The sequence below is a fragment of the Phyllobates terribilis genome, unplaced genomic scaffold, assembly GCF_046119375.1.
Source record: "Phyllobates terribilis strain yellow unplaced genomic scaffold, ASM4611937v1 Scaffold_7__3_contigs__length_470593459, whole genome shotgun sequence".
NCBI lineage: Eukaryota > Metazoa > Chordata > Amphibia > Anura > Dendrobatidae > Phyllobates > Phyllobates terribilis.
Window position 1 is genome coordinate 407707383 of NW_027362767.1, and position 14732 is coordinate 407722114.

At 43.4% G+C, this 14732-nt stretch overlaps 1 protein-coding gene across 1 annotated transcript in view; it reads left to right on the forward strand.

Annotated features, from left to right (window-relative positions):
* The window catches only part of PLEKHG2 (pleckstrin homology and RhoGEF domain containing G2), an 86970-nt gene that overhangs the window by 49010 nt on the left and 23228 nt on the right, over nucleotides 1–14732 (forward strand). The window contains exons 9-16 of the mRNA XM_073641708.1: nucleotides 1475–1606; nucleotides 2229–2411; nucleotides 3921–4013; nucleotides 4279–4365; nucleotides 5639–5672; nucleotides 6117–6206; nucleotides 12328–12429; nucleotides 12563–12601. Coding sequence (XP_073497809.1) covers nucleotides 1475–1606; nucleotides 2229–2411; nucleotides 3921–4013; nucleotides 4279–4365; nucleotides 5639–5672; nucleotides 6117–6206; nucleotides 12328–12429; nucleotides 12563–12601 — 760 coding nt within the window. The remainder of the gene's footprint in view (nucleotides 1–1474; nucleotides 1607–2228; nucleotides 2412–3920; nucleotides 4014–4278; nucleotides 4366–5638; nucleotides 5673–6116; nucleotides 6207–12327; nucleotides 12430–12562; nucleotides 12602–14732) is intronic.

The window sequence follows — 14732 nt, forward strand, 5'->3', positions numbered from 1 at the left end:
AGTATCTTAGACCGATCCAATGGACACCACTACTGCAGATTTCAGCTTTCAGCAGAATCCTCAGCACTCAGGGGAGAATGAACCGTTTTACTGGGGACATACAGCAACCATTATCTGTATCATCACAACATGGAGGATTCCTGGAAGAACTGAGGCGCCATACAGTACAGCAATAAAGGCACCTTGATAGCTGATAAATGGTGCCTGAACCACAGGCAGCATATATCAGATCATTTCAGCCAGGTATGTTTACTCTGAAACTCTGCAACATTTCAGAGTAAATATACATTTAAAAGCCGGCCGGGGACCAAGCCGCTCTGGTGACTAGTCCTAAAGGCCGGTCTTGGGCAGCTTCTCCCTGCACTTTCCCCTTGACTGACAGATATCTTCTTATACAAACGCATAGGAAGAGAGCTGTCACTCACGGAGAGCAGGCAGGGAGAAGCTGCCCAGGATCGGCTCGGCTCGGTCCCCGGCTGGCTTTTAAATGTATGTTTACTCTGAAATGTTGCCGCGTTTCAAAGTTAAACACACATGTATCAGCTTTCAGTCTCCCTTTAACAAGCGCTAACAGTTAAAGGGGTTATCCAGAACTATTTTTTCTTTTTTACTACAGTCCTAAAAAACTAACATGCAAGGGGTTGCTTTGTTATCTACCTGCCTTTTGCACTGATTGCGGATTTAGTGGCTTCCACTGGCGTCACGTCAACTTCTCTTTCGCTCTGCTCTGTTCACATCTTGCCGATTGACAGACAGCTCCCCGCTGCCTAACTGTGGGGAGCCAGTTGTCAATTAGTATGATGTCAGCAGTCACGACTAGAGATGAACAAACCCGAATTGTAAAGTTCAGCACCTAGTGTCCAGTGCTGAACTCCTAACACAGATTGCTCCCGGAAGTCCATTTTAGTGTACAGAGTTTGAATGTTGAGAGAAAAGACTTTTGAAGCCCACCGGCCCTTACTATGACCATTTTACATCACCAACGTTCGGGTCCCCATTGACTTCTATGAAATTGGGTTCGGGTTCAAGTTCGGGTATAGTTCTGGTACCTGAACTGAACTTTGGACTAAAGTTCACTCGAGCCCAACGAACCCGAACATCCATGGTTCCGCTCATTACTGGTCATGACCCATAGATAAAGCAGCCTGGAAGAGTAAGAGCTGCTCTGTTGGCATGGAGCAGATGATTTGCCGGCAGGGGCAGTCAATGACCACTCTCTGCCGACACCGGGTAGAAAAGGTGTTAGTTTTTAGGCCCGTAGTAAAAACAAAAGTCCTGGATAAACCCTTTAACAAAGGGCCATCTGCTGTCTGCTCAAAATATTCCCTCCACCGCATAAGCCTGCAGCTGTTGCACACTACAACAACCACATGAACTCTGTTCTATATACTAATGTCTACCCTATATAATAATCTCTGCCCAATATACTGATGTCTGACCTATATACTGATGTCTGCTCTGGGTTATATGGCAGGAGCTGGCCAAACACTTTGATAAAAATGTTCCTGGGTACGAAGTGATGGAGGAAGCCATTATCACTATGACGGCCGTGGCCTGGTACATCAATGACATGAAGAGGAAGCAGGAGCATGCTGTCAGGCTACAGGTATGCTGCCCCCCACAGTAAGTGAAAGGTGCCCCCTGACTTGAAAGTGTCCATAGACCAATGAGATATCTACTCTCTTACAATTTTCCAATGATTATGGACTTTCTTGGATTCGATTTGTAAGATTCTGGCAAAGTAGTGGCCACTCAGCTGCCATTATGTTAGATTCTGAAGGCTGATAAGGTCTTGTGGATGGACAGGTTTTCCCTCACTCCTCTTTGGCTTGCTTCTCGTCCCGAGTCTTCCATGGAGTCCCATTTGGGGACGCAATCACGTCATGTCAATTATATCAATGGCGACTCCCACCAAAGACCTAGAATGAGAGGGGAGCTGTAGAGTAGTGATTGCATGACCGGCTGCCTCTTTGATTGGCACAGAATTTATTTGATGTGGAATCTGCCTATATCTTTTTCCGGGAGTTTTGCTTAAAATAGATATGTTCTTTCTGGGGATTGGAATAAGTGGCTGCCCGATACATTTGTGCCACTAAACTTGGAGAAAACATTCGGATGTGAAGGAAACTTGTCCGATATTCCTTGTCTTGGTGGCTGTTGGCGGAGCCTGATGAAATCGATATATCGTGCCAACAAAGATCTCATGCTTGTGCCTGTTTTGTCTCTAGGAAATCCAGAGCAAGCTTGTAAATTGGCAAGGTCCAGACCTGAGCGGGTTTGGGGAGCTCATCTTGGAAGGGACGTTCCGTCTTCAACGCGTCAAGAAAGAGCGAGCGTTCTTCCTGTTTAGCAAAATGCTGCTCATCACCAAGAAGAGGATGGATCTCTTCATATACAAAATGCATATCTTTGTAAGTCCTTCTGTCCTGAAGAGCTGGCACTCTAACTCACCTACAATCTCTTGCCTTTCTGTCCTGAAGAGCGGGCGCTCTAACTCTCCTACAATCTCTCACCTTTCTGTCCTGAAGAGCGGGCGCTCTAACTCTCCTACAATCTCTTGCCTTTCTGTCCTGAAGAGCGGGCGCTCTAACTCGCCTACAACCTCTCGCCTTTCTGTCCTGAAGAGCTGGCGCTCTAACTCTCCTACAGTCTCTCACCTTTCTGTCCTGAAGAGCGGGCGCTCTAACTCTCCTACAATCTCTCGCCTTTCTGTCCTGAAGAGCGGGCGCTCTAACTCTCCTACAATCTCTCACCTTTCAGTCCTGAAGAGCTGGCGCTCTAACTCTCCTACAATCTCTCACCTTTCAGTCCTGAAGAGCTGGCGCTCTAACTCTCCTACAATCTCTCACCTTTCTGTCCTGAAGAGCGGGCGCTCTAACTCGCCTACAACCTCTCGCCTTTCTGTCCTGAATAGCTGGCGCTCTAACTCTCCTACAATCTCTCACCTTTCTGTCCTGAAGAGCGGGCGCTCTAACTCTCCTACAATCTCTCACCTTTCAGTCCTGAAGAGCTGGCGCTCTAACTCTCCTACAATCTCTCACCTTTCTGTCCTGAAGAGCGGACGCTCTAACTCGCCTACAACCTCTCGCCTTTCTGTCCTGAATAGCTGGCGCTCTAACTCTCCTACAATCTCTCACCTTTCTGTCCTGAAGAGCGGGCGCTCTAACTCTCCTACAATCTCTCGCCTTTCTGTCCTAAAGAGCGGGCACTCTAACTCTCCTACAATCTCTCACCTTTCTGTCCTGAAGAGTGGGCGCTCTAACTCTCCTACAATCTCTCACCTTTCTGTCCTGAAGAGCGGGCGCTCTAACTCTCCTACAATCTCTCACCTTTCTGTCCTAAAGAGCGGGCGCTCTAACTCTCCTACAGTCTCTCATTTTTCTGTCCTGAAAAGCGGGTGCTCTAACTCTCCTACAATCTCTCGCCTTTCTGTCCTGAAGAGCTGGCGCTTTAACTCTCCTACAATCTCTCGCCTTTCCTTAGATGTTGAAATATCCCAGCCCAATGTCCAATATCAGGTAGACATGTCATCATAGTACCAGTCACGGTCCATGTGGATGCATAAAGCCACACGTGTTTGCAATGCAAGTGTCATCAGTCAGCAAAAGTTGCATTTAAAGGGACTCTGTCAGCAAATCTGATCCCTATAACCTCCTTTATTGCACATATTTGGTGCTAAAAATCATTTTAGCAATTGGATTTCATTAAAAATTTAGCGGTTTGCCTTCTAAAGTCTCAGTGTTGCATCTATTGCAGAATGAGTTTACTGAGAATCAGTCAGTGAGTTCTTCCCTGACAAGAGGGTTTTACTCTTTGGGGCCGATTTATCAAGACTGGTATAGGGCATCCTTGATGGAGTAAAAGAGGTGCCAAATTCATTAAGAAAGTGGACAGACCTCCATTTTTTTTTCACCTTTTAGTGCTGCAGCCTGGCCTTGACTGAACATCTTAAGGACAGCTTGAGCTTCCGGGTATCAGACCTCACCATCCCCAAGCACCAGCAGCTTATTCAGGTAAGACTGGGCTATTTTTTTTTTTCTTATTGACAAGGACCGGATCAAATTATGGAGTATATCCAAGGCAATGAAAATCATATTAATCCAGATCCACCGCCACCTTCACACCAAAGACCCACGCGGTAAAGTAGTGGGGAGCTCGTACTGTTGTTTTTATTTTGGGTGGTCTGGAGATTTTTCACTGACGGCCTTATTATACCATGATGAAAAAAAATGTGACTGCCCCCTTGTGGCTCTGAATAATTACCCCTCTCGTCTTCAGGCCAGAAACCAGGAGGAGAAACGTCTCTGGATTTATCACATAAAGCGACTTATTGTGGAAAACCACCCGGCATCCATTCCTCAAAAGGTAAAATAGTGTTAATACAGCCGACTGTGTTTTTGGTCAGGTCTTTTAGTCTCGACATGCCAAACAGAAAAGGGTGGAAACTGATTATCAGTTTTTTTATTTCGGCATGATTTCCCAATGACAATTTGTTTCAGGGACTGATAATATTGCCGCCTGACAAGTACTGAAGGCCATTTCATAAAATTAATTTTTAAGGGTACTGTCTCTTTAAAAAAATGTTTCAATTCGTTATTTTTTAAAGGGGCTGTCCACTACTCGGACAACCCCATTTCAATCAGTATGTTTCCTCCAAATAAAATAATAACACTTATACTGCTGGCGCCTTTCCAGCGGTGTCAGCTCTGGCTCTCTCGCAGCTTGTGTGACATTGGCCACGGAGATTGCGTGACATAATCAGTGGCCACTTCACTACAATGCCACACAAGCTGCTCGAGAGACAGTGCCAACACCACTGGAACGGCACCGGAACCTGAGGTGATGTGTAAGTGTTATTATTTTACTTGGGGAATCTTACTTATTGAAAAGGGGTTGTCCAAGTAGTGGACAACTACTTTAAGGGTTCAGGGTTTTTTTAATTTTTTTTTATTAATTATAATTAGTTTTTGTTGTTTTCTTTTTCACATTTCCATGTCACTGTTTATATTTAGAGAAAAAATAATATTCTTTTTTTTATATATATATACTGGTCGCCACAAGGCCTAATACTAGACTCACACTTCCTGATCTGCACAGATGACTGTATCACAGCTCACCTCCTCCCTCTCCTGTAGATCATTGTCTGATGACACATTTCCTTTAAAGGGAATCTGTCAGAAGATTTTTGCCATGTAATCTGGGAGTAGAATGATGTAGGGGCTGAGACCCTGATTCCAGTGATGTGTCATTTGCTGATCTGCTTGCTGTTAATTTGAATGCTGAGCCCTGTATAACCCCGCCCACACCCCTGATTGGTTGCTAATCAGTGCTGGGGACGTGGTTGGACCAGGAGGCACGAGACACCTAGTCCTGCAGTGATAATCTCCTGCTGATAAAACAATGATTTTATTGAAACAGCCCAATAAGTGACACATCGCTGGAATCAGGGTCTCTGCCCCTACATCATGCTGCTCTCAGATCACACAGCAAAAATCTTTACAGTAACTTTAATTCATGCACATATTAACTTTACCTGAAGAACCTGTCCCCTTGGCGGGAATTAAGAATTTTTTTAATAAAGTTTTGTCATTATGTACTCAGGTTGCTAATTCATTGTTACTATTATTTTATTTTCTAGGCAAAACAAGTTCTGCTTGAAAACACATTCCAAAGTAAGACGACATTCACAGCCCATATACAAGTCCTGAAAAACTCTCTTAAAGGGGTTTTCCACTTTCAGACAACCTTTGTCCTTTGTTTAAAAAAACAAAACAGAAACAATATGTGCTTTACTCCCCCTTCCTGGGTCCAGCGCCTAGTCTCCACCTCTGCTCCTGGTGTCTGGTATTGTCTGCAGCGCTAAGCGCCTTGTGCCATCTACTGGGACACAACAAATGAGCCCAGTTATTGGCCATCAATGTGACAGACAAAAACAGACACCAGGAGCAGCGGCGGAGACTCGGCAATGGACCTGGGGAGGAGGAGTAAAGTGCTTTTTAAAAAAAAACAAAAAAACAATGGTTTCCTAAAAACCCCTTTAATATGATCTTTTAATTGAACGTTAACTAATTTTTTTTGTGCAGAGAGTAATGGTACACAATCTTTTCTTGCCACAGACTCTATGGATATGCCACCTACTTCTGACAGCCCAAAATCTCCTTGGATGGAGGACTTGTGGACATTTCCCCGTAACCGGAGACAATCGGGTAGGGATCTGTTCTTTACAGTTTCATATCACCATGCAGGGTAATGAAGACTTAAAGGGAATGTACAGTTCTGCAACCATTTTTTTCTCCAATGTATCTTAAAGTTAATCGACTTTGTCTTAAAGGGAATCTGTCACCCCCTGGGACCTATCAGACCTCTACTATGGCCATACAGGTGATAGAAATGTAAATCTATACCTACCTCTATGCCCCATAGTAGAGGTTTGGTTGCTTTGAAATATCTTTTTATTAAATCTGTTTTCTTATGCTTGCGGGCCAGGGGACGGGAAGAAATCCCCCCACCTACTTAGTGAATTTCAATATTCACCCCTCCCCTGCATGTCACAGGGACCTGTGACGTGCAGTCTTCTCTTCCAGATCCCGCGCATGCGCAAATGACCTATAACGCAAGGCGCGCTTTTTTTCCTCTCGGCCATATTTTTTCCAGTAGTGCGCAGGGGCCGGGGAGGCACTGTGACTTCAACTTCAGTGACCTCCGGGTGCGCAACAATAAGGTTCGCTCTCCACTTCCCCCCGGCATCATGATAGTTAGGAACCATATTGTATATATGTATAAACGTATATATGTGTATATAGCGTGACAAAGTCACTGGTAGAATACTGGAGGGGAGATATGTTTCACTGAGGCTGTTAGCTTCAGTGATGTGAAACATGGAAGTTTCTCCTGCATAGTAGGTGCAGAGAGGGTTAATCAGCCATAAATAAAAGGTCATGCTTTATGTGGATGGCTAAAGTGCTGGTGGGAGGCCATCCACCATATCTCCACCACAGGGTGTGGTTTGGCCTTTTGACTCAGGTGGTGTTCAGTGTCTGTAGAGGCTTGCTCCAGAGAGGAGCTTGCATGTATTGTGCTGAGCAGTGTGTAACTAACCCTGAGTGGCTGGACCCCGGCCGATATACGGACTGTGCTGCAACTTTGTATTTTGTTCTGCCATTTTTGCCGAATGGGCTGTATTTTTTTTATGGACTCCAGGTTAATTTATGCCACTTAATAAACTAACCCGAAATTTAAAGAGATCGTGTCCTGTGTTTACCTCCATTTACAGCCGAGCAAGCCGCTTTACTACAATAGATATACAGTATATATGTGTGTGTGTATATATATATATATATATATATATATACATACACACACATATATATGCATATACATATATATGTTTGTATAGATATATCTACATATATATGTGTGTGTGTGTGTATATATATATATATATATATATATATATATATATATATATATATATATATATATATATATATACAGTACAGACCAAAAGTTTGGACACGTCTCATTTAAATATTTTTCTGTATTTTCATGACTATGAAAATTGTACATTCACACTGAAGGCATCAAAACTATGAATTAACACATGTGAAATTATATACTTAACAAAAAAGTGTGAAACAACTGAAAATATGTCTTATATTCTAGGTTCTTCAAAGTAGCCACTTTTTGCTTTGATGACTGCTTTGCACACTCTTGACATTCTCTTGATGAGCTTCTAGAGGTAGTCACCGGAAATGGTCTTCCAACAATCTTGAAGGAGTTCCCAGAGATGCTTAGTGACTCGCCCAGGGGGATATATGGGGGAAACTCGGTACCCGGGCCTTTACCTTCTTTGCAGGATATCACGGCAGTCGGCTCCCGGGCCCGTCTTCTGGGTCACTCTTTAAAAAGGGGTTTTAGTGTTTTTGTTAACAGTTTGTCTCGTGACGCCACCTGTGGTTTCCGGTAATGGTTACCGGCGCTGCTGCAGACCTCCGGGGGTGATGGGATGGCAGCTGGGATGTTTCTGCTCCCCACAGGCTGAGCGGCCCCCCGGGGCAGGGTTGATGGATGGGATGCAGGTGAGAGATGGCCCGGTCAGGTCAGGGGGAATGACGGACACGCACACAAGGGATTCGCTTCAGTACCTTTACTGGTGTAACGGCAGGTATGGTCCAGGGTACTTGCTAGGAAGGGTGCACTTCAGGACTCACCCCAGTGAGCGGGTATAAGGCCTCCTGGTCCGTGTCTTCCTCTCTCTAAGCTTCTGGCCAGCCTGGAACTTGGCCTAGCTTCTATGTTGTGTTGCTCTCTCACCTGACCGCTTGGTAGTAGGACTTTTCCTTGGCAACCACTATCCCTGGACACCGGGGCCTTCGTGGTTCCTAGTCCTGTATTTGATGGTAGCTTCAGGATGACCAGGGGTCTGGAAGCCTCCTGGTATGCCGGTAGTCCCTACTGGGTATAGAGGACCCTGTAGGCGCGGACCCGGTGTCCGGATTGTGTTTTGGGGTGAGCCTGAGATGCTCGTCTGCCCCCTTAACTCCTCTCTCCTTGCCTCGGCCACATTCGGGGCCCTCAACACACAGCAGCAGACGTGCTGCTTCTTCACTGGTCTAAGTGCCAGCACACTGTCTCCCTACCTAACTCCACCCTCCGTATATATATCCCTAACAGGGCTCCCTCTGGTGGTGTGAAGTGGAAGGGTGGAGGTGTCTGTTTGTAATGAGGGCTTCTTGTGGAGAAGTCCATCCATGCACCCTTTTTGGGTCCTGTGGTACCTGTAGTAGCAGGGTGCCACACTTAGCACTTGTTGGCCCTTTTGCCTTCATTCTGCAGTCCAGCTCACCCCAAACCATCTCGATTGGGTTCAGGTCTGGTGAATGTGGAGGCCAGGTCATCTGACGTAGCACCCCATCACTCTCCTTCTTGGTCAAATAGCCCTTACACAGCCTGGAGGTGTGTTTGGGGTCATTGTCCTGTTGAAAAATAAATGATGGTCCAACTAAACGCAAACCGGATGGAATAGCATGCCGCTGCAAGATGCTGTGGCAGCCATGCTGGTTCAGTATGCCTTCAATTTTGAATAAACCCCCAACAGTGTCACCAGCAAAGCACCCCCACACCATCACACCTCCTCCTCCATGCTTCACGGTGGGAACCAGGCATGTAGAGTCCATCCGTTCACCTTTTCTGCGTCGCACAAAGACACGGTGGTTGGAACCAAAGATCTCAAATTTGGACTCATCAGACCAAAGCACAGATTTCCACTGGTCTAATGTCCATTCCTTGTGTTCTTTAGCCCTAACAAGTCTCTTCTGCTTGTTGCCTGTCCTTAGCAGTGGTTTCCTAGCAGCTATTTTACCATGAAGGCCTGCTGCACAAAGTCTCCTCTTAACAGTTGTTGTAGAGATGTGACTGCTGCTAGAACTCTGTGTGGCATTGACCTGGTCTCTAATCTGAGCTGCTGTTAACCTGTGATTTCTGAGGCTGGTGACTCGGATAAACTTATCCTCAGAAGCAGAGGTGACTCTTGGTTTTCCTTTCAAAGTTTGCCCAATTTTTCGGACTGACTGGCCTTCATTTCTTAAAGTAATGATGGCCACTCGTTTTTCTTTACTTAGCTGCTTTTTTCTTGCCATAATACAAATTCTAACAGTCTATTCAGTAGGACTATCAGCTGTGTATCCACCAGACCTCTGCACAACACAACTGATGGTCCCAACCCCATTTATAAGGCAAGAAATCCCACTTATTAAACCTGACAGGGCACACCTGTGAAGTGAAAACCATTTCCGGTGACTACCTCTTGAAGCTCATCAAGAGAATGCCAAGAGTGTGCAAAGCAGTCATCAAAGCAAAAGGTGGCTACTTTGAAGAACCTAGAATATAAGACATATTTCCAGTTGTTTCACACTTTTTTGTTAAGTATATAATTCCACATGTGTTAATTCATAGTTTTGATGCCTTCAGTGTGAATGTACAATTTTCATAGTCATGAAAATACAGAAAAATCTTTAAATGAGAAGGTGTGTCCAAACTTTTGGTCTGTACAGTATATATATATATACACATATATACGTGTATACATATATAGAATATGGTTCCTATGTATCACAATGCTGGGAGGAAGTGGAGAGCGAACCTTATTGTTGCGCACCCGGAGGTCACTGAAGTTGAAGTCACAGTGCCTCCCCGGCCCCTGCGCACTACTGGAAAAAATATAGCCGAGAGGAAAAAAAGCGCGCCTTGCGTTATAGGTCATTTGCGCTTGCGAGGGATCTGGAGGACAAGACTGCACGTCACAGGTCCCTGTGACATGCAGGGGAGGGGGGAATATTGAAATTCACTAAGTAGGTGGGGGGATTTCTTCCCGTTCCCCGGCCCGCAAGCATAAGAAAACAGATTTAATAAAAAGATATTTCAAAGCAACCAAACCTCTACTATGGGGCATAGAGGTAGGTATAGATTTACATTTTTATCCTGTACGTCCTGTATGTCCATATTAGACGTCTGAGAAAGTCTGAGGGGGTGACAGATTCCCTTTAAAAAAAAGTGTCTTTTGTTTTGTGTATACAGCTCCTGTGCAGATCAATGTATCTACAAGGCTACAGTCTCTGTTCTCACTCCGAATCTGCGGTCATGTATTCCTCTCGTCTGCTTCCTCTTCCTTTTACATATGTGAGAGAAAAACTTGACTACATCATTTGTTTGTAGTCTGTAACCATGGAGACACATGGGTTGGTAATGCAGCTGTGTACACAATACGGGTGTAGATATTTTTTTCAAAACGATTTGCAAATTTGATCTATTCTTATTTTAGATGCACTGAAGCAATAAAAAAACATTTCATAAGCTGTAACCTCCCCACGTGACGCATTCCTAGCAATTTTTGGATATAAATCAGCAAATGTGAGGTCTTCAGTATCGCTGCAGATGGCTACAATCTCTACAACAATGCCTTTCTAGTTCCATTGTGATTTTTTTTAGGAACAGAAACAAAACCACAAAGAGCCAGGTCAGGTCACAACAATGGGAGCGGCATGAGAAAAATGTCATTTCCAGCCAAGAATTCCTGAAATCTTAGAAACGCATAAAAAAAAAAACAACAATAAAATGTGATCCAGTAAATATGGTTTATTATGCAGCCCCTCTGAGAATTTGGACAATTTTTTTTTTCTAGAAACAGCGCCACTCTTGCTCATTGGCTGAGTCTGGTATTGCAGCCTTCCTTCGCAGTGAAATATACAGATAGATAATAGACAGATCATTCCATAGACAATCTTTGCAGAAAGATGAGACAAAGAAAGCTGGCTATACACAAAGAATAAGGGTGCCTTCTAAGAAAAAGTCCAATGTAACCCTAATTTCAAAGGATCGGGGTGTGCAACTCTCTCTGCAGATGTGGGAAAGAAAAAAAAGGATTGGACATATTGGATTTCAACATGTCCGATCATTTTTCTCAAGGACATAAGTCATTGGCAGATGTGTGGCTTCTATCCATTGAAACACATGTATTCTCAACTGAATAGAGTGCATGTATATAGGCGAGACGCTCATCAGCTATTCTGGCTCCTTAAATGTTGTCTGAATCCACCAGTTTATAGGAGACCTCCTGACTCTCCTTTGATGCCAGAAGGGGGTAAGATCAGGTATATTACCAGAATCCATCAATTTTTGCAGGACCGTCCTAGTATCAGATGCCAGGGGAGGGAAGGATTGGGCATGTGGAATTCAACATGCCTGATCCTTTGTTCCCAAGAGAATTAGTTCACCGTCAGAAGTGCCTGACAGCAAATTAAGGGGGCGTCCACCTTGGGAACATTTTATTTTTTTACCTAAATGCATGTATTTGGGGCTAAAAATCATTTTTGCAAATGGAATTCATTAAAAAAAAATTGCATTGTTTTGCTTTTACAAGCTTTTTTTTTTTCCTCTGCACATTCAACGTTAATATGGTCTATGGACATAAACCAGCTGAGAAGCACCCAGATAAAAGAGTTACTAAATTCCCATCAGACCGTCATAGCGGGCTCACTGATGGATTCTTAGTTAACTCATTCTGCAGCCAGTAATAGACAGTACAATAGAGGCTGTAGAAGGCAAACGGTGTGAAATATTTAATTAAACCCAATTACAAAAATGATCTTCAGCTCAAAATAAATGCACTTAAATAAAAAAAAAAATTGTCCCGAAAGATGGAAAACCCCTTTAAGGCCTCCATACACAATCGATAGACAAGACAAACGTGTAGAAAAATCTCCATTTCGTCCGTATCCAAGTCACCCTGGAGGTCACGGGTCGTCTTATGTCTTCATATTCTCCTTTCAGAGCCGCCTCAGTACATGTGCAGCCCGGGAAAGACCAAGAAATCGTTCACTCTGCAGAGTCTGAGCTCCGGCTCTCCGCACCGCCGGGGGCGCCGGCTTTCTGGTAAGAGTCACGGGGTCACACAAGCATCAATTGGAGGGGGGGACGACTCACAGGTCTCGACCAAAGTAGAAATTCATTTTAAGATTTGGAATAGTCTCAGTATTAGTTGTAACTTATTTCTTACCCCCCACAGAGCCGGCCAAGGAGATCCAAGCAGCTTTCGAACAAAGCGGTGTGTAACGACTATACAATTTTTTTTATATAACATATCATTATAATTAACAGCCGTGTGAGCCCCTTATATGTCCTGTTCATCATTAGAGGATTTACAGAATTGCAAAAAAATTCTGACTTTTTTTCGGCACATTTTTCCGTCCGTCATCTCTGATAATATAATAGTCACTTAAAGAGTAACTAAAGTTTTATTTAGATTTTTTTTTTACAATTTTCTCCAGCAGTTATGAAACTTTTGCAAAACAATTTGTTAGGGGATTCGTCTTCATTCCTGTAAATAAAACTGCATGTAAGTGGCTTTCGCACCCGGCTTTTCCTCAGTCTATTTTCCTGCCTTCAGAACGTACCCATGTGGAGTACAGATGATGGTAGTGATGGGTCAGCTCAGCTCCTGTCTCCTCCTCTGGGTGCTTTGTGTATCAGAACAACCTAGAGCAGCTTATATTAGAGTTAGTGAGACCCAGGAGCTGAGCTGACCCATCACTGCCATCATCTGTACTCCACATGAGTACATTCTAATATCAATGCAGGCGAATAGATCGGGAAAAGCAGGGGGTGGAAGCCAATTACCTGCAATTTTTTTTTTTTTACAGGACAATTTTTTTTATTGCTGGACAAAATAATTTTAAAAAAAATGAAGTTTTGGTACTCTTTAAATGTCAATGTTCCGCATTACCCGTCACAGCCCATGGACGAATATGGGGTAAAAAAAAAAAAAAAATGAAAACAGATCCTTTTTTTCTAATCTTGGACAACCCCTTTAATATATTTATTTTTATATCACAACAAGTCTAAAAATCCGTGCTAATTAATTTGATATCTTCATAGACTTGGAGCTTCATTTTCTTGTTGGAGTAGAGATGTGTCCACCACTAGGGGGAGCTTCATGAAGACATAGCTGTATAACTATACAGTAGTAAAGCTCCCTCTAGTGATGGATTCAGACAACCAGAAATTTACTCTGTGATTATATAAAGGGGATCTGCAGCTCCAGTAACAGATAAGTGGGTCGTATAACTACATATTATAAAATGAATCAGCAGAGAACTGTGAACCAATTTATAAAGTTCACTTAAAGGGGTTGTCCAGCTAAAAAAAAGGATGCTTTACAAAGTAAGTTTTCTCATATACTAATACAACCCCTGGCAAAAATGATGGAATCCCCGGGCTCGGAGGATGTTCATTCAGTTGTTTAATGTTGTTGAAAAAAAGCAGATCACAGACATGGCACAAAACTAAAGTCATTTCAAATGGCAACTTTAGGGCTTTAAGAAACACTAAAAGAAATCAAGATTAAAAATGTGGTACTCAGTAAGGGTAATTTTTTTCAGACCAAGCAGAGGGAAAAAATTATGGAATCACTCAATTCTGAGGAAAAAATTATGAAATCATGAAAAACAAACACACAAAAGAACACTCCAATACATCACTAGTATTTTGTCGCACCACCTCTGGCTTTAATAACAGCTTGCAGTCTCTGAGGCATGGACTTAATGAGTGACAAACAGTACTCTTCATCAATCTGGCTCCAACTTTCTCTGATTGCTGTTGCCAGATCAGCTTTGCAGGTTGGAGCCTTGTCATGGACCATTTTCTTCAACTTCCACCAAAGATTTTCAATTGGATTGAGATCCGGACTATTTGCAGGCCATGACATTGACCTTATGTGTCTTCTCTCAAGGAATGTTTTCACAGTTTTTGCTCTATGGCAGGATGCATTATCATCTTGAAAAATGATGTCATCATCCCCAAACATCCTTTCAATTGATGGGATAAGTAAACTGTCCAAAATATCAATGTAAACTTGGGCATTTATTGAAGATGTAATGACAGCCATCTCCCCAGTGCCTTTACCTGACATGCAGCCCCATATCATCACTGACTGTGGAAATTTGCATGGTCTCTTCATGCAGTCATCTTTATAAATCTCATTGGAACGGCACCAAACAAAAGTTCCAGCATCATCACCTTGCCCAATGCAGATTCGCGATTCATCACTGAATATGACTTTCATCCAGTCATCCAAAGTCCACGATTGCTTTTCCTTACCCCATTGTAACCTTGTTTTTTTCTGTTTAGGTGTTAATAATGGCTTATGTTTAGCTTTTCTGTATGTACATCCCATTTCC